At 45.5% G+C, this 26,904-nt stretch overlaps 1 protein-coding gene across 1 annotated transcript; it reads left to right on the forward strand.

The window, feature by feature from the left end:
- The first annotated feature begins 889 nt into the window (after positions 1–889).
- RPRD1B (regulation of nuclear pre-mRNA domain containing 1B) lies at positions 890–26,641 on the forward strand. The gene is made up of 7 exons (XM_026862358.1): positions 890–904; positions 1,338–1,546; positions 2,625–2,758; positions 10,105–10,217; positions 11,958–12,084; positions 13,073–13,248; positions 24,145–26,641. Exons 1-7 carry the CDS (start codon positions 890–892, stop codon positions 24,292–24,294), a joined length of 924 nt encoding a protein of 307 aa, XP_026718159.1. The 3' UTR covers positions 24,295–26,641.
- The last annotated feature ends 263 nt before the right edge of the window (positions 26,642–26,904 follow it).

The following is a 26,904-nucleotide window of genomic DNA, read 5'->3' on the forward strand; positions in this document are numbered from 1 at the left end:
TTGGCGGAGCCGCCGCTGAGGCAGAGCCTAGCGAGGGGCCGGTTCTTCCTCGCGGCGGCCTCCGGCCTCTCCGGGGCGGCACGGCGGAAACCTCGTAACCCGTGAAGGCGGGAGTCGCCGTTTCGCGGGAGCCTGGCCGCCCTTTCCCTGCTGCTGGGATCATTTGTCGAACTTGGCCGGGAATACCGCGGGTGGGCGGGGGGCGTTTGCGGTGCCGCGACGGGAGGCGGCGAGGAGAGGGGCTGCCCGGCCCGGCAGCTCGGTTGTAAAACAAAGATGTTCTGAGCGCTCTCCCCAGGGTGTGCTCAAGTTAACTGCCTAGTGCTGTGTTGGCTGCTCAGCTTTTAGATCCTGCTTTTAAATTTTGTGTTTGGGTTCATGGTACCTATCTGTTACAGAATGACGCTGCGGGCTTAGAGATAAGCAACGTCAAAGCGGTTGTAGTAGCCGTAAAAACGGTTTGGTAGTATCATCCAGAAACATTCTGTGCCTTTTTTTTTTTCCTTGCAGATTAATGTAACCAAAGTTAACTTGTGGTAACTTCTCAAATTGCTTTATAATGAGTTCAGGGAGGCTGCCAGTGTCCGTGCTGGGGCCTGGTCCCCCGGGCAGCGGCGGAACCGGCCCGTGGCACCTTCTCGCCCTGGGCAGCCTTGGCCCGGTGGGGCAGACGATGCTGCGAAGTCCTTGCTGGGGAAGCTTTCATGTGATCGCTGGAGTTGCCATTTATTGAGTATTAAGTATGAACTTTTGAAAGATCCGAGTTTGGCTGCTGTGGAAATAAGTGATTTAGTTTTCTGCCTCGTGCGTGTTTGCAGCCAGCGCACTCAGGAGAACGGTGTCTCCCACCGCTTCTGGCCGTGGGAGAGTAGAAACTGATGGTGTCAAGATGGAAAAAGTTACGGTATATTGAAGAAATTTAATGTTGCTTTGCCGCAGCATTGTCTGGAAAATGTTTGATTCTCCACAATAGCTTTCTCCTGCGGTTTCACTCTGTTCTGAATTAAGTGGTTCTATACCAAGTTTTTTTCCTGGTTAATTAATGAAAAAAATGTCTGTTGTTATATTCCTTTGCTGGTAGGATAGAACAGTGTGTTTTAATATGTACTTAAAATTTATTTCCTACACAGCTTTCTTCAGAGTTGAGGAGTCAGTGTGCACAAAAAGCATTAAGATCATGTTTGTTTCATAAATTAGAAAAAAAAGCAGGAGTAAAGGGATTGAGAACTGCTTGATTTGAAGGCCTCTGATTTGTCTTGGTAACATGGAAATATTTTGAACTTTGTTTTTAGACTGAAAAGCTGTAAGCACCTTTAAAAACATGTTAATGATTCCAGGTGAAAGAAGTGAGAAATAAATGCAAACTCTCTCTGTTTTGTTTTTTTCTTCCTCCTTTTTTTTTTTTTTCTTTCCCAGCAAAATCGAGTAGGAAACTTACTTTCCTATATTTAGCAAACGATGTCATCCAGAACAGTAAGAGGAAAGGTCCTGAATTTACTAGGGAATTTGAATCTGTTCTTGTGGATGCTTTTTCTCATGTTGCCAGGTATGTTGCTGTATTATGTATGTATTCAACTTTTCTCTCTTGAGATTTGCATTCTTGTTATACAGGGTTGAATTCAATTGGATTTTGTTTTGCTTTTTTTTTTTTTTGTAAGTCTCAGGGATGCTTGTACTCTCTCTGTAGTAGAGATTGGATTCTGACTGCTCTGTGGCTAACAACTGTTGAGTGTTAATGTTTCTCTTTGGTCAAACTTGTCTCTCTGTGAATCGGCCCCTCGCGGCTTTACATTTGTTCTGCGTGTGCAACTCCTGCAGACTTAATTGTTACCAAAAGGTCTTGCAGATCTGTTTGTGGGCACTGAAACTGAGCAGTTGCATGTGCTCATCAGAGCCAGGTAACGTTGTCAGAAGGCTTTAAAAGAGCTGGTATTTTGGGTCACTGGGTTCTAGTCAGTCTCCTGGTCTGAGTGCAATTTCTTTTTGTATTGCTCGTTTTAACGGTTATCTGATCGTTAGTCTCCTTGCTAAAGGAAGGAAGAATTTTATATGTAAAAGGGAAGAAGTGATGCAGCTACCATCCTGTCAAAAATGGACTATCACTTAGTTAAGATTTTCTCTAAATAGCGCACTAATTCCAGTTACCTCAGCTAAGCAGCTCTAATGTTCTGTGTTAGTGGGATGCTGTTGGGGATGGCTGGCTGACTTTCAGTGCGCTGTACGAGTACATTTAAGTGCCTAATGATCCAAACAACCTGCTTTTTAATTGGGATGTTACTGGCTGAAACAACTGTTTAAAGTTAATACTCTGAGTTGTAAACATGTCAACTTTAGGGTATTTTATAACCCTCCTCGCAAATTCTGAATTGATAGCAAGTTTCTTCCTTCAAAACTTTGCTGCCCTGACTTTGGAGTGGGAACATGGGGCACTTTCGGACAACCTTTGGTTCCAGTAAAAGGGGAAAATTGGCCACAAATGCGTTTTGCACGGTCTGTCTCAGATGATAAGAAAGAGATTCTCTCCAAACGTGCAAATATTGTAATGGATACAGCTGTTAGATGCTCTCTTAAACATAAGGAATGTTTTTCAGCTGAAGTATAACAATTTTCTAATCTTTGAACAGAGAAGCAGACGAGGGCTGCAAAAAGCCCTTGGAACGATTGCTTAACATCTGGCAAGAAAGGAGCGTGTATGGCAGTGAGTTCATACAGCAACTGAAACTCTCTATGGAAGACTCCAATAGCCCCCAAACTAAAGGTAAACACGTATTGCTTTAGTCATGTGCTTTATTTTGCTTTTTTTAAATTGGTGCATGTTCCACTGCAAGTACTGTGAGGAGTCGAGCTCTGGCTCCTGTAGTTGAGTGGCTGCCGGAGCTGGTCATGGAGATTCTTCAGGATTGTCTTGCAGAGTGATTTTTGTTTAACCCGCAGTTCCAGTTTGCCAGTGTGTTGCCTTGTGGCTAGCAGTAAGCTTAACTTAAGGTAATGTCGTCTTCTGCTCATGCAGACAGAACACTCCAGGGCTGCCTTTTGATGTGAAGACGAGTAGGGTGCAGGGAACTTCTGCGTCCACCTGGAGAGTTAAAATTGTCCCACTCCACAGCTCTGAGAGTGGTCGGCTGGGTTATTACGATGGTTTTTTTCAAATGCTTTAATTCTCATACAAATTGTTTTATTTTGCATAGTTACTATATTTTGATTCAGAGAGGACTTTTTAATTGAAGGCTGGAATATATGCCCAAAGTTTGTCTGGTCTCTTTTTTCTTATACCAGCTGATGGCGTTTGGGGAAAACAATAACTTAGCATCATTTTAACCTCATTAGACCGTCACGGTTATAATCTTATTACTGCATGAGACAGATGTGAGAAACCGAATATAAGCTTCTTGCGTTTACTGTGCTTTTCTACTGCTTTGGCAGATACTGCCTCTTCTGTAGCATCTGAAAGTATTTAACTGGTAGTGCAGTAATGAAAAGTGGGGAGCAGTAGGGTGCCTAACCCGTGGAAGGTGAGGGTCGAAAATTGAGTGTTCTGGTCTGGGGAATATTTGTTCACTTCACAGCTAGAGGAAGTGTCAGTGTCTTCAAATTAGATAAAATCACATGGATGCTTTGACTAAATTTTGCTCTGTTCCCCACAGAGGTGCGATGCTTTGTGGGAGAGCTGGCTTAGTCATTAGTAAAGTGCTCTTTTGCTGTTCTTAGGTGGTGAGAACAAGCAGGATGTGTTTACCGGAGTTGGTAATTATTACAGAATTAATATGAAGACATGTTAATATCTACAGCAGGTCACGGGGCGGCCACAGAGATGCTTGGGGTGCTGGAGCAGCTCACTTATGGGGACAGGCTGAGAGAGTTGGGGGGTTCAGCTGGAGGAGAGAAGGCTCTGGGGAGACCTTAGAGCGGCCTCCCAGGGCTGAAAGGGGCTGCAGGAAAGTGGGGAGGGATAGGACGAGGGGTGACAGTTTTAAACTGACAGAGGGCAGATTTAGATGAGCTCTAAGGCAGAAGTTCTTCCCTGCGAGGGGGGTGAGGCCCTGGCACAGGCTGCCCAGAGAAGCTGTGGCTGCCCCCTCCCTGGAAGGGTTCAAGGCCGGGCTGGACGGGGCTTTGGGCAACCTGGGCTGGTGGAAGGTGGCCCTGCCCGGGGCAGGGGGTGGCACTGGATGGGCTTTAAGGTCCCTTCCCACCCAAACCCTTCCATGGCTCTGTGATGAGTGTTAATACGAGGCATGCCTCTGAAGACATGTGTCTATGGCTGCAGTTTTGTGGTTTTTCACATACTTGTTCAGCCAGAATGACTGGGTGGTGCTTTAGCAGCTACAGCAGAGACCTTCCAACTTACTGTCATTGAAGTATGACATTCAGAAGGTCTTGGCATTTTTTCCCCAAGTGCTGGGAACCAGCTGACCTCAGCAAAGGGGTTGTCTCTTCTGTGTTGGCAGAGGGAGTCTCTGCTCTGGACGGGGGCAGAGGGGAAGGGTCCAGGTGTGCAGTCAGCACAGACTGCCCCGTGCAGTCCCGAATCTTCTGTTTGGGTGCAATGTGTAAGACACCTGTTTGTCAGGAAAGGACAGAATTTACGTGCCTGAATTCCTGTTGAACTGAGGATTTGAAACTGTTAAATTAAGGTACCTAAATACATGTTTCACAAGCGTTTAACTTTTAATCCTAACAAAATGATACCGAGCGTCGAAGAAACATTTGGGGTGTCCTGGTGAGTTGGGAACCAACTGCTGCTGAGTGTCGTCCTCCCTTTGGCTGGTGGTATCCATCAGTCCTTCTGCGGTTATCTTCTCAAGTTAAACGTGTTTATACAGAATGAAACCCATCCCAAATGTAACAGACCTTTGTCTGTGGGAAACAGAATGAAGGAATACAAACATTTTAAGAACTTCTGTGTGCACATCTTCGCTTGGCGAGCAACTTAGTTTTTGTCTGGGTGCTTGGAGATGTCATTGTAGTATCATTTATTTGAGAGAACAGTTCAGCCCTTTTCGGGAGTGTGAGTATTTCTGCCTTCTTGCCAATTTGTTGTAAAAAAGAAATGGAGATTTTTAAACTAAGAGAATAAATTTTAAACAGTCAGCAGAGTTCTCCTGAGATTTCCACCTTGTTTTGACTGACTTATTTTTGAATGAGCTTCTTAATGGTAAGAGCTGGTTTCACATGGGGTTTTTATGGATTTCTAAGTAAACTGTCATTTGTCCAGTTTCTGGTGGGTGACTCTGTTGCAGGAGGCTTTGCTGTAGTTACTCTATTCCGTTTTCAAACAGGTGAACATAAGCAAGGTGGACAAGAATGTGTTATGTTTACAGATATAATGTTTATCATAAACATGGAAAGCCATAGCTCAGTGCTCCTCCAAACCTGGTCTGACTTCCTGGCTTTGTGTACACCCGAGGTAGACCCAGCTGAGAAATAGGTGGTGATGGTGTCTGTAGACTGGTGCGAGGCTGTGCCATTAAAACAAAGTTTTGGAGCTCCTTAAGAGTATCTGGTGCCGCGGTAAAGAGTGCTGGTTCCCTCAGCCTAAGGTATGGCAGCAGGCCTGTGCAGGTGGGTCTCTGCGGCTTTTCCATATCGCAGTGTCTTAAACCAGATGGGCTGGCAGGTGCCACTCGCTGAAGGGGGTGGCCCCGCTCGGGTTGCGGGGCACCACTTACAGGTGTGAAATGCCAAAACACCGCAGAGTCCTGCCTCAGCGGGGAGCGGCATCGTTAACGCTCCTCGGTCTGCGGTTCAGCGGTGCAGCTTGTTTCCTGTTCCATTAGCAGCAGGGCCCTGGGTGAGCCTGTGGCAGTTCGGCTGGCGGCACGTGCCGAGTTCCTGCCGTGGAGCAGAGCTGACTGCACAGAAAATGAAGCTTTGTCTTCAGAGCAGCGGAGGAGGCAGAGCACGGGCCCTTCCCAGGCATTGCGTTCCCTGGTGCCGACTTCCTCAGTGGTGCAGCTCGCTACCACATCTCAGTCTTTGGGTTCCTTGAGCAGATACACGTCTACATGGAAATGAGGTTTTGAGCATTGATATCGTGTATTCTTTTAACTCTAATTGTATTCATTAAGCTTGCATTTGCTTTCTCATTAACCTCATTTTTATTAGAATGTTTCTTTTGACAAGCAGTAGGGAAGAGAAGAACCACTCATCTTAAAGCCTGAGAAAGCTGGGTCTGTAGAGGTTTGGTGTAAAATCCTTTAGGTAACGTAACCTATATAGCTGACATGTTTTCATTGTCTTTGTACTAAGCAGCTGAAGGAAGCCCTTGGATGTGCTGTGATGTAGGAATGTCGCACTAAGGCAGAACTGAACTGCTGCCCATCTGCTCTGGTTGTGTCTATATTGCAAATCCTGGCGCAGGAAGTCAGCCCCGTGTTAAAATGTGGAGAAAAGCATCAGAGAGGAGAGCGGGCAGGGATGCTTCCAGGAATTACGGAAATAAAGCACCTGGAGAAGGACTAGGAATCATTCCGGAGCAGATCAAGTCCAGTTACGCTCGGCCTAGGAGGGGCTGCCAGGAAATCTGTGTGTAATGAGAACTTAACTGTGAATAGTCTACCTCAGAGAAATGAAGGGTCAGAGCAGTTGGGGGGTACCTGGGGCCTTTGGGTTTCTCTTTATTTTGTTCTTCTCTGTCTTCTGGTGTTCCGTGATGGTCTTCTGTTTTCTTTTAGGAATGCTGTCTTATTTGTTGTTGTATTCAGTCTTTTGTCCTAAATCACTTTCCGAAAGTGTCTTTCATGTGAGTTTACTTGGATTCTGCACAAGTTGCTAAGCCCCTGGTACTTGGAACCTAAAGCCCACATAAGTTGGTTTTTTTAGTTGTAGGTTTGGGAGGCTTATTTTTTTGTTATGCTGATTGAGGACAATAACCCTGCCAACACAAAAACCCACTTAGACTCAGCTGGTCTGCTTTTAAAGAAAACTGCTACCTATAGAACTTCAGAGGTACAAACCCTGGTTTACAGGTTTTCTGTTGCTGTACGCTCTCAGTTAAATGGTGTTTCCTTGCAAGTCTCTGCTCATGCCACTTGTCATGTACCTGTATGCTTAACTCTTGCAAAAGGCACGTGATGTACCTGTGCCGAGACTAATAAATCCTCATGTGATTTAAGGACTATTTGGGTTGGGTTTTTTTCAAAACCACTGGAACCCTTTGCCTAGTTGCGTCCAGTGAAAGTCATTGTCTGCCTGGGGGGTTCCTTACCATGAGCTGTGGCTGCTTCTTGAACGAGGAGACAAACGTAACCAAGCCCTCATGGGAGAAGATAATTTTATATTGCCTTGAGATTAAAAAAAAAACCCACACAAACCAACTGTTTTTAATGAACAGAGGGAAGATTTAAACTCCTAGTTACCTTTTTGGATGTGTGTGTACAGATTCCACAGTTGGTTTCTCTTTACTGTGTGTATGAGCCTGGAGTCAAATCAAAGAAGCCTGTTTCCCTCTGGAAAGAGTTGTCGAGAGGTGGGAACAAAAAGGTGAACAGCCTAGATGGGAAGATGTCCTGTGTTACCAGGCTTTGTCAGTGAGGTCTTTGACACACTAAGCTTCCTCAGGCCACTGGAGATGGTTTGGAGACTGAAAAGTTGGTGGAGAAATCCCTTCTCGGGTCTCTCTGGACACTGCAACAACAAGATAACAACAGCCCTGAGTTTCACTGCAGAGCTGTTATGACAGCAATTGTCTGTCGTTTTGGAGAAACAAAGTGCTTTGTTCTTTAGAGGCTTTGAGGGAGTAGTTCACTTTGAGCTGTGAAACTGCTGAATGAAACAGGAAAGCTGGCTCCATCTCTAGTAGTGGCTTCTCTGTCTGTCTTCATGTCCGTGTCAAGAACGGGCTCTTGGTTTTCCTGGAGGCAGCTGTCCATGTTCTACAAGGATATCGTGATTGTTGCAGGGATGTGTTATGTACCGTTGCTGAATTCTGGTCGGTTTTAGACACTCAGTGCTCGCTTCCCTCTTCTCTTGCTGGATTTGATAGGCTTTCTCACAGGTGTAGGCTGCGGTGGTTAAATTACTTCTGGCTAGCAGATTTAGAGAGCTACCCAGGCAGGGGGTGTTAAAGTTTATGCCTTGCTTCCCGTTCTCTTTCAAGGGTCCTTTTCCACCATGTGCTCCTGAGTAAAAATAAGTGTGGGGTTGTTTTTTTCTATTTTGATGAAATAGAGATGGCGTTTCTAGGATTCTTCAGTGAGGTTGTCTGCTGCCCCTGTTTACCAGTGCAGAAGAAAAAAGTGCAAGAGTCCCCATTTATGTCATGCTACTCACGCCCAAAACGCTACTTCAGAGCTGGCTGCTCTGTGCTCCTTTGTCCGCTGGCCACCTTGTCCCTTCAGTGGCCGTTCCTGTGCTCGGGGAGCCTCTCTCCAGACAGGCCGGCTGGTGCCTGGCGCTCAGGGCCGCGGGTGTCCGTGTGCCTGCCGCCTCCTGGCTGTTCCCAGTCAAACTCCCTGGTCTCGCTCAGACAGAGAATTCTCTGAATTCTGAATCCTCTGTCAGTCGTAAGCGGAGCATGGTAGTGTGTGCTGTGGCGGGGCAGTTGGCCGCACAGCAGGAAGAGCTCTTCAGCAGTTGGAATCCCAGTTCTCGCTGTCGCTTGTGTGCGCTCTGGTCGTGCGTTCCTCTATGGATTACCTTGTTTATGCTTTGTTGGTTAATTACTTTATAAGTGCACACAAGTGGTAAATGCCGATGGCACGTTGTGTTGGGCTGGAGATGCTCTCCTTGGCTGTTTGTCACGCGCACGTCTCCTGTTCAGCTCGGCTCCTCTCTTGCGGGCCGCAGTGGGCAGTAGCCGTTTGTCGTGTTGATCCTGCCTGTCACTCAGGTTGTCAAGCGCTCTCTTACATCAGCTGTATACTTTGCAATACTTAGACTGTACCTTTTTCTAGCCCGGATAGCTTTGCTCTAACATACATCAAAAGTCCATTTGGTTTAGGGTGACTTTTCTGTGCCTCTTTCCTCTCCATTGAGTAAGACTCTTCCCTAACAGCAATGTGTTTGTGTCTACCTGACGAAGATCCTTCGGCTTTTCCCCCACACAAGTGGGATGGACAGCACTTCTGACTTTCTCTCCACTAAAGGAAAATGTTTTCACTGGACAAGGAGGCAAAATTCTGCATTTAAAGACAGAGCTTTCTGTTTGCTTCCTCATTAGCATTGGGCAGACTGATTTAATTTTAAATCAAGAGTGATCTTGGATTTCCCTGTGAGTCAAAGAATATACAGACTCCCTTGAACTCCTTCATTATCTCAGCAAAACTCGATTCCATTGAAGAGATGTTCTCAAGACTCTGTCCAAAGCTTTATTACAAATTATCCAGGCTCTTACTAATTTTGGTGGCAGGTCTGAAGAACGATCTGTCATCTTCTGAAGGTTCTGTAAGTGGCTCAAAGGCTGCATTAAGATTTCTGACTCATTAAATCAACTGTCTCTTCCCTTTCAAGCTAAGGAATGCTATGCTAAAGCTCGTTTAACCAACGCTGTCTTGCTTTATGAAATCCTTATTTCTGAAGAATTACAGGTTACCTTCTTGGAGATTGGTTTGTGCTCTGCCCGTTGCTGTTGCTGTTGCATCTTAAGAGTTTTGGTTTGACAGAGCTGTGCTGGAGTCTTTATTTTGGTGGAAGAATGGAAGGTTGACCAGCCAGCAGTTGCCGAGTTGATTGTGGGACCGCAGTGAACATATGCTTGGTGCAGAGAGATAGCTTGAAATTCTTCTGCCCATAGGTATGGCAGCATCAGTGCTTCATTTCTGCTGGTAGAGATCCTCACCCGCCTGTGTGGTGTAAACCAGAGGATCTGAGCCGGGCTCAAGACCTGCCTTTTATTGACAAATCAGGCGTTAGCTCACCTTTCTTCCTTTCAGTGTAGGAGGCATAAATACGGATGGAGCGCACGCTGCGATGTGAGGCTCTACCCTTGTACTGCTGTGTGGGCAAAGTCACCTTTTTATTGCTGTCTTGCATTTGAGTGTTTGGAATATGATGCCAATGTTGGGGTTCCAACCACGGTCATCCTTCTCTTTAGAGAGCTTGACGTAGAGGTAGTTAAGGTGGGCAGATCTGGCATCCAAACGAGCTGCTTATGTGTGTGTTTAGTTGCAGAGGAGAAGAAGTCTTTAAAGCGGACTTTTCAGCAAATACAAGAGGAGGAGGATGATGACTACCCTGGGAGCTACTCGCCCCAAGACCCCAGCGCTGGGCCGCTGCTGGTAGGTGGGCTGGGCTGCGGGGGGGGGTTGCCGAGGCACCTCCCGCCTGGGTGCCACAAGGTGGAGCTGCCAACAAGAGAAAGGATGGGAGTGGGGGAGAGGCAGCTGGGGTGCAGTGGAACAGCCTTTCCCTGATGAAGTAGGGTGCCAGTGCTGGGGGACTTCGGGTGGGCTCAGCCATGGTCTGAGTCGTGCTGCCAGCAACCGATCTCAAAGGGCTGCTGGAAGAACAGACCGTATTTTAAATTTTTCTACAACCAGTGTATTTTTTTTTTTTTTTTTTTTGTAGGACATCTCCTTCCATGAGCTATTAAAAAGCTCAGCCTGTGATAGATTTGTATGGAGTTGGTTAGAAAAAACATCTCTGAAGACTTTGTTTTGAGCTGACACGTTAGTGGTGTGGAAATAGGGGGAATGAAATAGAGGATCATTCTGACCATTTGAGGCTACAAAATGAACATATGTTAAACCATTGTCTATTTGAAAAGGATAAAAAAGCCCACCACCCATCTGGTAGACTGTAAACATTGGAAAATAAAAATAAATAACAGTTGTCAAGGAAGTAAGTGAGGGTTTTTTGTTGTTGTTTTCACCTCCAGATGCCTTGCAGCTTATGGTTTCTCTTGATGATAAGCATTGTCTTTGTTACTGTTGGGAATAATTAGCAGTTTGTAAAGAAGTAGTAAATATTAGGTAATGGACGACTTTTTCAGATTAAACAAATATTTATTTAAATTTTCTCAGTGTTTTTATTAGTTTTCAAACTATTGAAATGTAGTTTAAACATTCGTGGTTGTTTACTGGGCGAGTGTTCCAGTTTCAAAATCTTCCCACTAAAACTTCAGTATTTTTTAAAACAAAAGAAACAACACTTTTTTTTCTTCACAGGCTGGGAGTCTCTCCTTTTTTTAGATTTTTTTTTTTTTGAGCAGGGAAGAAATATGGTGTGTCAGGGGAGGTCCACTTAAGGCTGTCTTCATCCACATCCTTTTTAAGCTAGGATATGTCTTGAGTGTATTCATTTAAACTGACACATTTTTCCTCAGTGCACAAAAACCAGCTGTGAGATGAAGCTGAGGAGATACAGTGGAGTCTGGTTTAATTGCAATTGCAAATTAAACTGCAGAGAGCCAGCTGAGCGAAGTGGGGCTAGCAATGGCAAAATCAGGACAATAGAAAGTTTGCTTTAACAGGGATAGCTCTCAGTCATCAAAGCTCATGGTAGGTAACCAGTTACAAAATCCTAGATCTGATAATGATGGAAATCTGATACAGGTTTGGTTTGGGGGTTTTTTGCCGTGTCAGAATGCACCTCTGGAAGAGAACACAAAGGTGCAGGTACGCTCCTGCTGGGCGGGAGGAAGTGCCAGGGGTGCTCAGCTCGGAGCTCTCGTCCCAGCTTGCTGCGGCGCAGAGGGCTGATGGCTGTTTCTCAGACTGGTGTGGTCATGTACTTTTCAGCTTTCTCTTAAATTCTCTTCATTGGAATAAGAAGTTTTCTGCTGCAGAGTCTTGAAAAAGATGATCCTACTGTAATTATGCGCAAGTTCCTGAACACTGGGGTCTTGTAAACTTAGTGAATACTCCCTGTGTTGGGAAGCAACAGTTTAAAAATTACTTGAAGAAAATACTCCAAAAATGGTTGCTTTCAAAGGTGGGTGACCTCAGATGCAGTGGCCACATCCGCAGGAAATGGGATTAGAGTTACCCAGTTGTAATGTTGGCTGACTTGTCTTGTAGACTGAGGATTTGATCAAAGCCCTACAAGACCTGGAAAATGCAGCATCAGGAGACGCAACAGTGCGGCAAAAAATTGCCTCCCTGCCTCAGGAAGTTCAAGATGTTTCATTACTGGAGAAAATTACAGGTATGAAACAGGAAGATGTATGAACATGGGCCCAAAGAATAACTTAGAAATCAAAGTGTTTTCTTCTTTAAATAATCACAATGTATGGCGGAGTGAATTCCTGCTTTTGTGTCGCCGCTTTGTAGCGCTCGGGTAATTGATAGGTACCAATCCTGTGATGTAAAATTGAAGGTGACACTCAGATAGCTTGTTCTACCTCTTTGGCTTTGTGCTTTGAGAATATCAACAGCATTTTGCAAGAATGTAAAGGAAATCAGGCCAGAGTTCTCAGATGGATGTGTTTGATTTTGACCACCTTGACTGTTAGATAGTTTATCAGACTCTGCTGAGTACACACTATTCCTTGATTGCTACGGAAAAGGAAACTCGCTACACCCATTAGTCTGCCAGCCTTTGTTTAAATGGGCTTTTGCAATTGTGTTTGAAAAATAATCTTAATAGAAGCATTTACAGGTTGAACTGATTTGGCTCTTGTTCCTGAAAGTGGTTTTATTTTGGAACTCATTAGGAACTGTCACTTACTCAGTCCTTTATAATGTGCTCTTACAGTGTCCAGCTGTGAAGACTGGTGTGCAGTTCGTATGTTTGCTTGTATTGATCCCTGAGGAGTTATTCAGAGAAAAGAGGAATTGAAAAGTGCACACCATGTTTAAATGGGGAAACTACCTGATTCATTTAGCTGAAAGTACAGCCTGATGCTTTAATTTAACCTGTTGATAGAGACTAACTTCACAATTGATATATCCACCCCCCTGCCATTATTGATACTCTGCGAGAATGAAATGCTGTCAGACATGTCAGTGCCCAGAACCCACCGTTCTGGGGTTGTTAGTCCTGTCCCCTGGGATAAGAACTCCTGTTTTCCGGGTGAGCCAGAAGTGTATTTCTGAATGAGATGTGTGTGTGGCTGGTGAATTGTAGCCCCTCTGTCAGGATGCAGAAGGTTGTAAACTTTGTCCTCTGACGTACCCAACGCTTTTGCCTGTAGACAAGGAGGCAGCGGAGCGTCTCTCGAAGACGGTGGATGAAGCCTGCCTGTTGCTGGCGGAGTACAACGGCCGGCTGGCGGCGGAGCTGGAGGACCGGCGGCAGCTGGCACGCATGCTGATCGAGTACACCCAGAACCAGAAGGATGTCCTGACGGAGAAGGAGAAGAAGCTGGAGGTGAGTAGATTGCCACGGGGCCGGCAGCCCGTTGGCTCAGCCAGTGCGCCCGCGCGACCCTGGTCTGTGTGTTCCCCTCAGACGAGGTGACTCGGGGTGTTATCTTTACATTTGGAGTAAAACAGGGTTAAGAAAGTGGTGGAAAAGGTCTGGAGAAGGCAAGTCTGTCCTGATGTTCAGTCTTGTATGTTTTAGTACACCTGGACCTGGATGGCCCAGAACTCTGAGCTTCTTGCAGCAAAATAGGCTCACCTAGCAGAGTTCCTTCAGATTTACCCTATTGTTTTATGAAATCCCCAGTTCCAAAATACCAACCTCGCTTTGCCATAATTAGCTGGGGTGTTTGTTTGTTGGTGGGGTTTCATTATGGTTCTTCTCCTTATGGTCGGATGCCCTCATCTGCCTTCCCAGCCCCTGCTTGACAAGGGGATGCGGGTGAAACAAGATCTTGCGGTACCATCCTGCAGCAGCCCCTCTAACCCACAGCTTCGGAGATGGAGCGTAAACGGGGCTGAGGCGAGAGACCACGACTTGGGTTTCCTGCCACAGCTCCCTCAGACAAGGAGGGCAGGACACTGTGAAATGAGACTCAGCTGCCTGGACCTGAGCACCAGCTGCACGTCCTGGAGCGAGTGCAGAGGCTGCGGCAGCCAGCCATTTCTCTGAAATGTTCTTTCTCGAAGGAAGTTCTTCCACACTAGTCCCAAGATGCGGTGCTGAAAGTTTAATTAATGATTGTGGTTGTATGTCACTCTGCCATCTGTTAAACTGGCCCTTGGCGGCACATTAAGGGCTTCCTCGGTGCTGTCGGCTGCCGGTTATTACGAGCAGCTGTTGCTGGGTGGGACGTGAGTTGCTGTAGAGGACAAAATCTTCTGGAAGGAGACACTGCTGGTGCAATGTGGGCTGTTTGCTGCCATGACAAACCTAATCCTCTGACAGCTAGGCAACATTGTTCTGAGGTACATTTTGAGTGTTTTCTTTGCCATGTGTGTTTATATTAGAGTTTCTCAACGTCTTGTGACTGTGAACATGTTGCTTTTCCAGAGCAACATGTTTTCCAAATCAGCCAGACAAGTGCTGATTCCGCGTTCAGAATTAGAGTGGGTAGTTAATAATTCTGCTAGATTGTTTAGCTTGAATTTCTTCAAGCATAGCGTCTGTCTTATGACTGAGTCATTAAAAGGCACTTTCAGACATGGATATGAAAGATGCCATAAAATGAATCCTGTTTGGCACCTGATTTATTTGCTGAATACTAGTGGAAGTCGTGTGTCAGGTGGGTTTTTTCCTTGCTGAAAGGACACCTGTCATTGTGTGTGTATATATATAAAAATATATAAATGATAGACAAACTGCTCTTTACTTTTTTTTAAAAAAAAGGCAAAAAATAGGTAGTAAAATGCTACAAAGTAATGTTTTGAAAAGCCCAGAACAATCCATAAATTTGAGTTAGGAAATTAAGAAATTCATAATGACAACATTAATTTAAAGTTTCAAATGCATTAGCTGAAATGTGACAATTGTGCTGGTTTTTGTTTTGGAAAACAAACAAACAAAAATTATGAGTCCCCCCCCTTTCCTGCAGCCCCGTTCAGCCCTGGGGGCCGCTCTAAGGTCTCCCCGGAGCCTTCTCTCCTCCAGCTGAACCCCCCAACTCTCTCAGCCTGTCCTCACAGGGGGATCCAGCCCCCCCAGCATCTCCGTGGCCTCCTCTGGGCTCTCTCCCAGCATGTCCAGTATCCTTTGGGTAAGGAGTGTTACTTAAAAATGGTACCTCTGGCAGAGGCAGAAATGTAATCCTGAAAGAGAAGAGGTTCACTGGCTGAGCTGCTTCATTAATGGGAATAATCCTGCTGATGGCAACAGGACCGGGTGCTTGTCCACGTTAAGTGTAAACACGTTCTTTAATACGTTGGAAACTAAAGAATGATGTTATAAAATATCCGTTCAGGTTAGCATCTTTGTCATTCTGCCAAAACACGGTGGCCTGAGCACGTTAGAAGCCTAGAGCGAGCTGTGGGAAATGCCACTCTATAATACTGCTTAACATGAAGGCACAATTCATGCTCGTGTCGAATCTCAAATCTTAGCTGAGGGATATTGCCTGATTAAAGCCTTCCATTGTTCTTGACTTGTAGGGGGTTAATAAATAGTGGGAGATGTTGGTTACAGATAGGGCAGGTCATATCTGCTCATCAGTTTTGTTTGAGTCTTTGATGTTCTCACAGCAAAGTTGTTGAGAAGCCTGGATTTTTCTTTGTAGTGCTAATAAGCATTTTAATAGAAGGATCTGAAATTCTTGTAGCAATTAAGAATGTATTAAAAAACAAAACAGTTACTCAAGCAAAGGCTGCAATAAGAAAATAACTTAAAACAATCTAATTTTACATGTCTTCTCATTGTATGCTTTGGTCTCTCAGGGTACCCTTTCCAGAATCTTCGGTGCTATTGACTGTGAGTTTTTTCTCCTGACTCTGGGACGAGATGGTGGTTTTAGATAGAGGACGGATTGTTTACTTTGCTCTTCTAATCTACCCAAGGCTGCTGGTTGGGGAAAGTTTCTGATTGCAACATGACTCAAGGCTTTATTTTAAAATATGGAAATGTCTAATTTGGAAATCACTCTCGATGTTTTTTGTATTTTATTTACGCACAAAGCAAAGTCACTGTGATAGCAATGGAAGTAGCTAATCCACATCTTTTGAAAAGCAGCTTTTGTGGTCTAAAGAGCTATAGCTGTTTACTAATCCTATTAATACTGTCCCTCATGAAACACAGCAAATTCTCAAAACATTTACATAAACTCAGCGTAGTTATGTCTAGTGGGCTAATGCTCAAAATACTTTGCAGCGTCAGAACCCTGTGCCATAGAGCTCTTGTCATCAGTTGCAGAAGAGGTGTTCAGCGGAGGGCCGAGACGCTGAGAACGGCGGCTATGGGCGCTGCTCACCCCGGGGCTCACCCAGGGCTGGCTGAGCTGGGGCTGGAACAGCGGGCTGGGAGGAGGCACTGCCAGTCGGAAGGGAGAAAGCTGGCCCAGAGCCTGGGGGCTGTAACACGACAAACTGCTTTTAGGGTACCGACTGCAAAAACTGGGAGTGTAATAATTAGGGTTACTTTATCTGGAGGGGGGGCAGATTGCGATCATTTGATTGTAGTCTCAAAGTGCTTGGGAGGAGGAGGTGGAATTCCTTTAGTCCTGGCAATAGGCTGCAGAGCAAAATCAGCTGGACTAAAGCTGATGCTGAACAGTCTGTAACAAGGCACATGTTCCTAGGGGTAAATATTCCTCAGATTAACTTACTGAAAGGTATGGTGGATCCTGTCGTTCAACATCTGAACACTGAATCTCTTTTTAAATGGCGCTTCATCTCAGTCAGAAGTTGTGGGCTTGATACTGCAGCTGCTCTGTGATCTTCCATGGCCTGGACTTTCATAATAGCTGTCAGGAAATAAAATCCATTTTCAGACAGGCATAGAAACAAGAACTGGTGTTCCTCTAAGAATGAGATAAGGTGTCTTCATATCTCACACGAGTATTTAACTTCCAGTGAAAGTTCTCTGATTTGTGTTATTTTTGGCCATTGCTGTACCGAGTACAATTGGCTGGGGAGGGTTTTTGTCCTTCAGCACCTGAGTCTGCAGAACTTCAAGGGGAAGGAGTGTCTTTGAAGTCGGTGTGCTCTTCCTGAGGGCACAGCAGGCAAGGGCAAAAAACCCAGGGAGTCAGTTTGTGTGAAACTGAAACACAGGGGGAGATGCCCCGGAGAACGTTTCCGTTTTGGTCTGGCAGGTGACTGTAAAATGACATCACCTTAATGGGTGGGACGAGAAGAACCTGGTGGAGATAGTGCTAGAAAATGGCAAATGGCGTGGAAGCTTTGTGGGCGTCTGAAATAGCCAAGTGGAGGAGGGTTGTTTTAATCTGATGGGGAGAGGGGGGGAAGAGAGGAGAGTGTGTCTTCAGATTTTTGTGTTGATTTGCAACGATGCCGAGTTCTTCCCAGTGCCCTCCAGGTATCTTCTGCATCTGTGTTTGCAAAAGGGGACAGGAGGAGCAGGCCCAGTACATGCAGTGTGTACGGGGGGTGCACACAGAAATACGTGTGTGTGTTTGTGTATACAGAACAGACTGTATTTAAGGTCCAGTTTAGGGGAAACTTTCTGATTGTTGACTGCACCTGAAAATTTATAACTTAGAACCCTGCTGAGAGCTGTGCGGGTTTTCAGATGTTGGTGGGTTTTAATATTCATGGCTTCAAGGCACCTTTAATAAGGTGTTAAAGCTGTGTCCGTATGAATTTGCAAACCCTATTCGATAGTGCATGTGAAGGATGAAGTACGGTCTCCGCTGAGGTTTCCTGGACTGCCCTGCACTACACATTTTCTTGAAATACGGTTTAGTTCAGTGGGTTAATGCGCAATTTATTGCTGTGTTGCTGCCACAGCTTAGGCTTTGTTGCATGTCACTGTTGGCACGCCCTTGTGGCTGCTGCTTTCCTCTCAGACGAGAATTCCCGGGCTGTGGTATATTCATTTCAGTGGTTTAGGCAGGGAACAAGAGGTGAGGTTTCAGTTTTTCTGCCAGGAAAAATGTCAGTATTTTACATGCATGCAAGCAGCAGGAGACAGCCCTGGGAACTGGGCAGCAGCGCGGTCTGCTCTGCGCCCTGGGCAGGAGCCCCCAGGCTGAGAGTCGTGCTCGGGGCTGTCGGACTCGGGGGGTGGTGGGCAGGGCAGAGGGCACTGCCCGTTCCCAGCCCCGAGCCGCGTGCCCGGCCTGGCTCTGGGTGTGGTGTGCGGCTCCAGGCAGCACCTGGGTCTCTTCACACAACGCAGCGGTGTCATTTCTTCACTTTGTAGGCACTTTAGGCATTCACAATTGCAGTAGTACTGCAAATGCAATCATACTAAAAAAAAAAGCGAATAAAAATCATCCAATATTAACATACAACATTTTTATGCGTTTTACTGAAGTGAATCAGTGTATAACTGCTCTTTTGTTTAAGATGCTCGGAGAGGTGAGTGTGGAGCTGTTTGCTTGTGCCCTGAGTGTTGATTTTTGTCATGAAGACCATCTTTCCCCTGGTGTTTTTTGTGGAAGGATACGTTGCAGCAGAAGCCGGGTGGTGTTGCCATTGTACAGTGGCAGCCTGGGCCGGTTCTGAGAGAGCTGCTCACGGTGGCAGAGGCCAGTGGAGGAGGAGGAGGAGGAGGCGGCATCTCCAGCAGCTGGAGAAACGCTCTGCAGAGGCCTCTTCGGTTGGACAACTTCAAGTTGTCTGAAGCAGAGAGGAGAGCAAGGAGACAGGTAATGGTTTCGGAGCATGTAATTGTGCCAAGAGCAGAAATACCATCTCTGGTGAAGCGCGATGAACGATGCTGCGGAAGAAAGAAGCCTTGTCAGATTTAAAAGGGCAAGACTGTGAACAAGTTTAAGGTATGAAAATGAACTGAAGCTCTGTAAGGAAATACATCATTCAAGCTCTGATTCCTGGGCTGCATCTTTCAGAAGTGTTGTGTAAAAATCTCAGGTTGGTCGGTTTAGTGCTGCTGCAAAATGAGAACTGGATTCAACACGAGCATTTGTTTTTCATGGGGCTTTTGAGCTGGGTTCTGCTGCACTGAACTTACAAAACAGGAGACGTTTCCCTCTTATCTGACTTCTCGCAGGGGCAAACGGGCTGTGTGGCTGCTAAAACCTCTCCAGGGATTTGCCACGTTGCCGCGGTCGGGAGGCGAGGCCGCGCTGGGCAGCTGCGGGCCTTGTCAAGGCGACATCCGTGTCCCAGTCCTATCTCAGAGCACTCTGGATCAGGCCTGATGTGTCTGATCTCTCACTTGGGTTCTGTTGAATTGGCTTGGAAATAAGCAAGTTTATAGATAATTCTTTTGACCGAGACTACTTTTATTTCTAGGACTCTGGGCTTTCTTTACAAAGCAAATTCGTGTCTGTGTTGCAGACAGACTCTTTACAATTTGCTTTCTGTGAGGTTTGGGTGGTTCTGACTGCTGTGAGAAAGCTGTTCCCCACCAGCTGAGCTGCTGGCAGTTCTGCCTGGCACACGGAGCAGCGCCTGCCCCGCCGGGTGGGGAGGGTGCTTTATAAAATCCAGGGTAGGGTACGGTTCTAAACCCGGGCTTATTCAGATGTGACACTTGAGAATGTGGAAGCAGGTGGGTTTGAAGGCAGGAGAAAAGTGCTGGTGAGTGTGGCACGCTTCTGTGGGAGAAGGGGAATTTTGAGCTGGTTTTGAAGAGGCCGAAGGAGCGGCGGGGCGGGAGGCGGAGTGAGCTGAGCCGGCAGCTGCTCTGCGGCTCCTTCTGGAGCACGAAACCCAGAGCCAGCGGTAGGCTGTCTGGAGTGTTATCTAGCAAATTATATCTGCTAAAAACCGACAACGTGGGTTGTCCTCTAGGTGTATGTACACTGAAAGTATTGATTAGTAATAATTCATGCTTTCTTAGATAATAAAGAACAACCTTGGGCTGGGGAAACCCCGAAAGCAGCAAACCAACCCCTTGCTGTTGTGACGTGTGATGGGTTTTGTCAGGGCTCGCACGTGCTGTTCACTTACTCGCCAAGCAGGAACTTCATTCTCCTTGCTTCAAAAGGCTGTTATTTTTGTTAATTTTCTCCCAGTGCCCCTCGTGTTGGTCATTTCTTACAGATACACTGTCAAGCGTATAAACGTGCTTATTCTAACATGTTTTAATGAGCAAGTTTTACAGTGCTCTGCCTAGGTTAAGTGGCAGGTGGCAAAAGCAAAGGAAAACCTGATCGACCTGCTGTACTAGTGTTGTATATTGAACGTTTTTAAATAGAGATTTTACACAACCGTATAAACATATTACCGTCAAACTCTCGCTTCACTATGTACTGTTTGCAAATTTCTGCTGAGCCTTGGTGCATCTTGCCCTGACTTCTGTGGCGTTTTGCTGTCGTAGCTCTGCCTGACGCTCTTGCATACCAGAACCAGGGCTGACTGCCTGCTCTTCCTATTCACTTTCCAAATTCTCATTAATGCCTAGCTAGATGTTTTTCAGTAGATGCAACTGCTGTGATGACTTACAGCATGTTACTGCTTGACCCAGCACAGGAATGGAAGTGTCCAGGGCAAATTCTAAGCTGAAATAAAACAAAGTCCGTGCTGCAGAGCTCGACAAGGTGAAGCAAGCTGTGCACAGTCCTCAGAATGAATGTCCTGTCACGCCGATTACAGTCGGGTTTATAATGTCCAAGCAAGGCTGCTTTTGAATGAAACACTTCTGTCAGGTTCGTTCAGTGGTGGTTAATTCTGATTTTGCATTTCTTTCAGGGCTGAGTATCCAATTCACTTGGCCACTGTGGACGTAGAATGCCGCATACTGAAGGGGGATGGTGATTAGCAAAAGCATTCCTGTGGCACAGCGCCAGTTTTTTCTGTATCATCCCGAAACTCCTGCTTACAGCAAAGATCTCATTATTTTGCCTAAAAAAAGCAAATAGCATCCAAATACTATTAATCTTAATGAAAGCCCACTATGCAGCGAGGCAATTAGCTAGACACATGAAGTACAAACTAAGACCTCAGACAGCAGCGGTTTCTTTCAAGTGCACTTCATATTTTTTCAGTTTTATAGCATGGAGGGACCTTATGCAAAAATGTGCAAGATGCGGTTTCAAAGCATGTCAGGGGCTACACGAAAAACATGGTTTCCCATGAAACCTGCTCCCAGAGTCCTGCGTTGCAGAATACGGCCACAACTCGGTTTGTGGAAAAAGAAAAGCCCCCGAGCCTGGAGACTGTCAGTGGTTTTGGGGCTATTGCCGTCATTTCCTTGTGAGTACTTTTTTCCTCCTTTTTTTTTTTTTTCCCCTAACAGACAGGACTTTGGCCTCACTGCTTTAACAAAAACTTGTGTGGACTAGTTGATGCCTGCATTAACCTACTAGTAAGGTGGAATTACTTAGAATTCTCCATGAGGCTCTCAGTATAGAGTACCCCTGAAACTGGTGCTGTGTTAAGAGCAATATTTTCCTAAAAGTTTGAAGCTCTTAACTGGGGATCTGGGAACAGGTTGTTGCTGTTAATGTGTGGAGGAATTCCTCCTGTCTGTATATTTGCCACAGCATAAAAACCAGGACAGAAATACTGTTTGCATACATCTTAGCGGTTCTTCGTTTGTTGTTCTCAGAGCTGGGCTATCAAGCAAGGCTCTGCAAAGATTCTCAGTCCCCTAAATATCAGGAAGCAGATATTGTTTGGGTCTAATACAGTTGTGATAGGCAAATAGTCTTCAGCTGATAAACCATTGTGTCCTCATCCCAAGTGCCCCCTAGAAGTCGCGTGTCCTGGTCCTCGTGTCAGCTTTGCCCTGGTGGTGGCAGGTCCTCAGTCTTCTCGTAAGGCAGACGTTGTGTTGTACCCGTTTTCACAGAATTCTTGTGTGTGGATCTTGGCAATTCAGGTAGTATTTGAGGTATTTTCTTGGCTTATGCTTGGAATTTGCACCTTCTACCCATTTATCAGACTTGGAGGACTTGCCAACTACCTTGCCCTTCTTGATTTCTTTCCTATCTTTAGTAAAATTCATTAGAGAACAAAAAAAACAATATTCACTCTTGACAGAGCTTGGCATTCTGGAGAAAGCACTGCCCTTTCTTTCCTGACTTGATATCCATCGCTCCTGGGCACTGTCCTGAATGATGATTTTTAAAATTATTTTTTTTTAAGACAGTCTTCTGGGGGCATCAGAAATCAGTCTGAGTCCAGCCTCTTCCACCTTCTATGTGTGAGCGTTTGGAATACAATAATACAATAAATATTTTTGCTGCCTGTATCTACACGCAGGAGCTGGTGTTCTGCTGTCTCCCTGCCTCATGTTACCCGTGACGTGTCAGCCTTGAGCAGAGCTCCCCGTGTGCCACCTCCCCAGTCAGGATGTGGCACTGCCATGGCTTTCTTTACCTGCTTTTGTTCTGTATCCCTGCTTAAAAATCTGTGGTGTTTTCCTGGTTTTGTTCTCTGTCTTCATAACGTGACTTTCTTGACTTGCTTCCCTATTTAAGTATTTCCCGACGTGGTATGACTAGGGATGATCCTGACTCTTTGTCTTCTATTAAAACAAAACAAATCCTCACAATGCTAAATTAATGGGGGCGCCTTCTCCTGAGGTTTTTTGTTGTTGTTCTCCTCTGGCCTTGAGAACAGTACACTTTGGTTTATGAAGCTGGTTGAGCTTTGTTTGAACTTGATTATTTCCGTCTATATCCTGTGTACGTTATCAGGAGTGTTTGGTTATGGTGGCACGTTAACTCACCGAGCCTCATAAAAGGATTTAAGTTTGAAATAGGCTGTTAAAGGACATTCTTATTTGGTGCTGGCAGGAAATTTATGGAATATATTTACATAGCCGTTCCGGGCGTAGGGGCTCTGAGTTGTTGCAGTTGACTGCTGCTCTCGCCATTCTAATTCAGAGTAATGAAACGCAGAGTGTAAACTCATTGCTTGTAAACCCGCAGGAGCTGCTGCGCTTTGGTATTTGGAGAAGGTGAAGAGAATTTTCGTTGTGGAGAAGGTTAGAAAGACTGGATTAAAGTTGTAAACTCTTCAGAAAGATGTTTAGATTAAACGTGTGTCTAGTTTTATTTGATCTTCAAAGATAAATTTCTGTTTTCGGGTAAACTGTTCTATTGGCCAAGTAAGTTAATATTACAACTGAGTGTATGAAAGACTCTTCTGTGTATGGCTTTTCTTACTTTTCTTTCTTTCTGTTTTCCTCCATTCTGGAGATTCCATGAAAAATATGCCATGCGTAGCTGGATAAAGACTGGTGCATTCCAAAGAAATGATGTGATACTGGGTTTTATTACTTAAATAGCTGTCTTCTATGACTGTTACATAACCATTTAGAATCACAAAGCTTTGAAAATTACAGAAACGTCATTCTTTAATTGAGTTTCTGTATTAGATAACTTGGATCTGTGTTGTCTGCTCTCAAGTGGCCTCTAAACATAATTTAATAAGGTGTGATTCTTCCTTTCATTTTCAGGGTCCAGACTCTCCCTCTGTCTGCCCGTTATGAAACACTAGTCACTGTTATCTGCTGTCTCTTAGACTGTGGAGGTCTCTGAAGGTGGATAGATGTTTCTTACTGGGCTTTTAATGCTCAAATCTGGACCTCACTTGTGGAAAAACTACTTGCGAGTTTCCTCTTCACGGGTGTTTAACTTACTGTTTTTTTCCCTTTGTAATAAAATTCTGGAAATGTGTCTGTACTTGGCTTGGTTTCTCTCCAGTGGGGAAGTGTCTTTCTCCAGTTGCCACCTCGTGCTCCCACACGTTTCCGTGGTGGTTGTGAACGCGGCGGGCTCGTGGCACAGCTGGGGCTGCTGACGTGAGCTGTCCCGCAGCTCCCAGGGGAGGGCCCATCTCACAACCAGAACTTGGGTTTGATTTAGCGACTTGAAAGGGAAAATTGGATTATCCGGATATTCAAAACTGATCAAGTTTGGAAAAAACCAAAATAACCCCCTCAGACAAGAACCCAAAGAGCGTTTTAGCAGCCTGGGGGTAGCAGCAGCCCTGGAGTGGCTCTGCCGGGGGGGGCTGGGGGGCAGCGCCCTGCCCGTGCTGCCTGGGGACATTTCTCAAAGACTCTGCCAGGCCCGGGGGGGCAGCTCTGGGGGCACTTTGCCCAGTGTCTGTGGAAGTGACCCCGGGCAGGGTCAGTGGTTTGGGGATGCCAAGGCCTGGGGATGGGCTGGGAATTGGGGTGCGGGTGAGTGGGGGTGTCCTCACCGGAGAGCCAGCACCTGGGAAACGCTCCGGGCTTCGCTGAGAGCGCTGCTGGTTAACCTGCACTGCTGGTTAACTCTGCTTAGTCTCCGTTCTCCTGTCTCTCCCCTAGGAGTACAAACAGAAGCTCGCTCGGGTAACCCAGGTCCGCAAGGAGCTGAAGTCCCACATCCAGAGCCTGCCGGACCTGTCCCTGCTGCCCAACGTCACGGGAGGGCTGGCGCCTCTGCCGTCTGCTGGTGACCTCTTCTCAACAGACTAGAACCAGTGGTGTCCCCCCGTTTCCGTGATTACCAGCAGAAGGGAGAAGACTGGTGTTGACTGGAAAGCCAGTCTTCCACGATCTGCGGTAGGAAGGAACTCGCAGACCCTGCTTTCAACCTCTTGGCTGCTCGTGCTCACCCTCTCTCTGCGTACACTGGCTCATGGTGAGGGGAGGAAGAGGAGCGAGTTTTTGTGAGCTCTGAAGGGAGTGGGGGTAGTCCATATAGGCAAACTTTTCTCATACTTTTTCCATACTCTTTAGTTGCTGTTTGCTCTTAGCACTTGTTACCCCCACAAAAGTCATGAGAATCATGTACATACACACCTGGAATGTTTTCAAAGGAAGTTTGACCACACAACGTTTTTCCTCTGTAAAAGTATTGTATTATTTCTGAATGAGTCTGGTCCGTTGTAGCTGGGTTTCTGGACCTCATCTCTGAGAGCAGTAGGGGCTGGTGGGCGTCGCAGGGACCTGCGAGTGCAGGTGCTGCGCCACGGCAGCGTGAGGAGGCGGCATCTCCTGAGCAGCGGTACAGAGAAATGCCTTTCTTCCATCCACAGTTCTCGTGCTGCTGGGGACTGACACGGAGAGAGGTCCCATTTGGCATGTACATAAATTGAAACTCACCACAGGCAATAAAAATAAGCAGCTTTTCTTTGTGAATTAGAGCGCGCTTCATAATTTACACTCTGCTGAGCAATGCAGAACTGGATATTACCTAAATGAGAGTGGAAGTAAATTTTGTTCTAGCTACCTTAGATTTATACCACATTTTTCCTCTTCATTATACAAAATCGGATGGCCACAGAGGCTGAGGGTTGGAGTGGTGCATTGCAACTGCTGAGATCCCTGTGACAGGCACTGTCAGATCTACGCTCAGGATGGTTACACTGCAAATACTGTTCTATGAATTCTCTCCATAGCTTTAGTGAAGTTATTTGATGCACAGAAGTTAAATGTGGTATAAATATTTATTTATATAGAAAATAGACCCATTTATATGCACATATCCTGTATGCATATGTACCATGTCCATGCATGTAGATCATAGAAGGATGTACTTAATTTTATGTCACAGACTATTGTGAGTCGATTTTTATAATTGGAAGAAGTTTTTTAAAAAAAAAAAAGGCCAATTTACAGTACTCTTAATTCCATTAGGTTGTTAGCTAACGTCTCGGCTGCCGTGGATGTAGTTACATTGCAGTTTTGTGTAGGCTCTGACAAGCTGGACTCTGATCACTGAAAACCATTCCAATTTGGGTAACGATTCTGTTTAAATTTAGCACCTCTCACTATAAAACGTTTCTGGAAACACTTGATCCGATAATGCAGGTTTTGTAACACAGAGGCTGCCGTTAGTTGATGTGCTGTGTTTGTGCCTCCCTGTAGTCTTAAGCTGCTGTTGTCAAAGACATGAGAGGAAACCTACAGAAATGCAACGCTTGCTCTGCGTCCTCGGTAATTTATTTTACAGGGTATTCAGTAGGCTATTCAGCATTCAGTTAAAACAAATAATACAGCATTTTTTTTGGTCATTAGGTTGTTAAGAAGCTCACGTCTGTTTCTTACTGGCACTTCATTTTGTCCTTTTTTTAAAACACCCTTACTGCCCAGCCAAGAAATGTGTTTTTTCTCTTTAGTTTACAGGAAGTTTTCCAGTGGCAGAACGCTGCTTTCCGTGAATTGGTTTGATCGTACAGCCTTTTATGGTCCAAACGTCATTTAGATAAAACACTGTATATTCTCTCTGCTTTTGCCAAAAATGAAAAACAAAAACCCCACCGAACCTCGCAAACCCAAACCAAAAGACTCATTTCTATCCTGTCCCAGCTCATGGAATTACCCAGAGGCTGTTTCAACCAATAATTGTTTCGACCATTGATTGAATGTTTATCCATTCTAGAACAAAAAAGCTGTCATAGAAAAAATTATGTAGACAAATGTGTTGACATCTTGCGCTGTTGTTTTGGGCAAATCTTCTGTGAGAGAGTGGTATGTTTTGTTTTGTTGTTTTTTTGGGTTTTTTTTTTAATTGAAATGTTTTGATTTTTTTTTTTCAAATATATGTGTGTGGTTTATTTTGCTTAATTTAAATGAAGTCTTGTGGTTTTTAATTTTATTTGTTTCACTCTTTTGGGCAAAGGGCATCTGGTGAACTGGGTGACATTCTCTCAAGGTTAAACAGATTTCCCCAAGGTGTGTCTTTTTTTAACAAAAGCTTAAATCTGTATATGAATTGATTTAGGAATTAATTTAGACATATAGGCTGCCATTTGTGACAGCAGTATATTCTGAAATGTCTCATAGATATCTATTTTTGAATAAAGAGGGTGTCGTTGAATAGTGGTGGCTTTACTTTTCTTCCACAGTGCAGGCGTTGCTCTGGCACATCTGGGTTTTCTTTGGGGATTTTTGCCCTCGCAGTCGGGGGCCGCGGCTGCTCGTCGGCCAGGTCGGTGTCACCTTCCTGCTGCACGAGCAGAAATAAAATCTCTCCCCTGCAGCACCCGCTGGCTTGAGGGGCGCGGGGTTCGGAAGACGCTGCTTAGTCCCCAGGTTAATTTTGGCTGTGTGGGGGACATGTAAGTAATTGCTCCTACAAAA

The sequence above is a fragment of the Athene cunicularia genome (assembly GCF_003259725.1).
Source record: "Athene cunicularia isolate RWA chromosome 20 unlocalized genomic scaffold, athCun1 chr20_part2, whole genome shotgun sequence".
Classification (NCBI taxonomy): Eukaryota; Metazoa; Chordata; class Aves; order Strigiformes; family Strigidae; genus Athene; species Athene cunicularia.

Excerpts from the sequence above, each read along its gene's own strand:
- RPRD1B (XM_026862358.1), top strand. Across the intron at positions 1,547-2,624 it reads GCTTTTTCTCATGTTGCCAG|AGAAGCAGACGAGGGCTGCA; the intron begins GTATGTTGCTGT and ends ATCTTTGAACAG. Across the intron at positions 13,249-24,144 it reads AGAAGGAGAAGAAGCTGGAG|GAGTACAAACAGAAGCTCGC; the intron begins GTGAGTAGATTG and ends TCTCTCCCCTAG.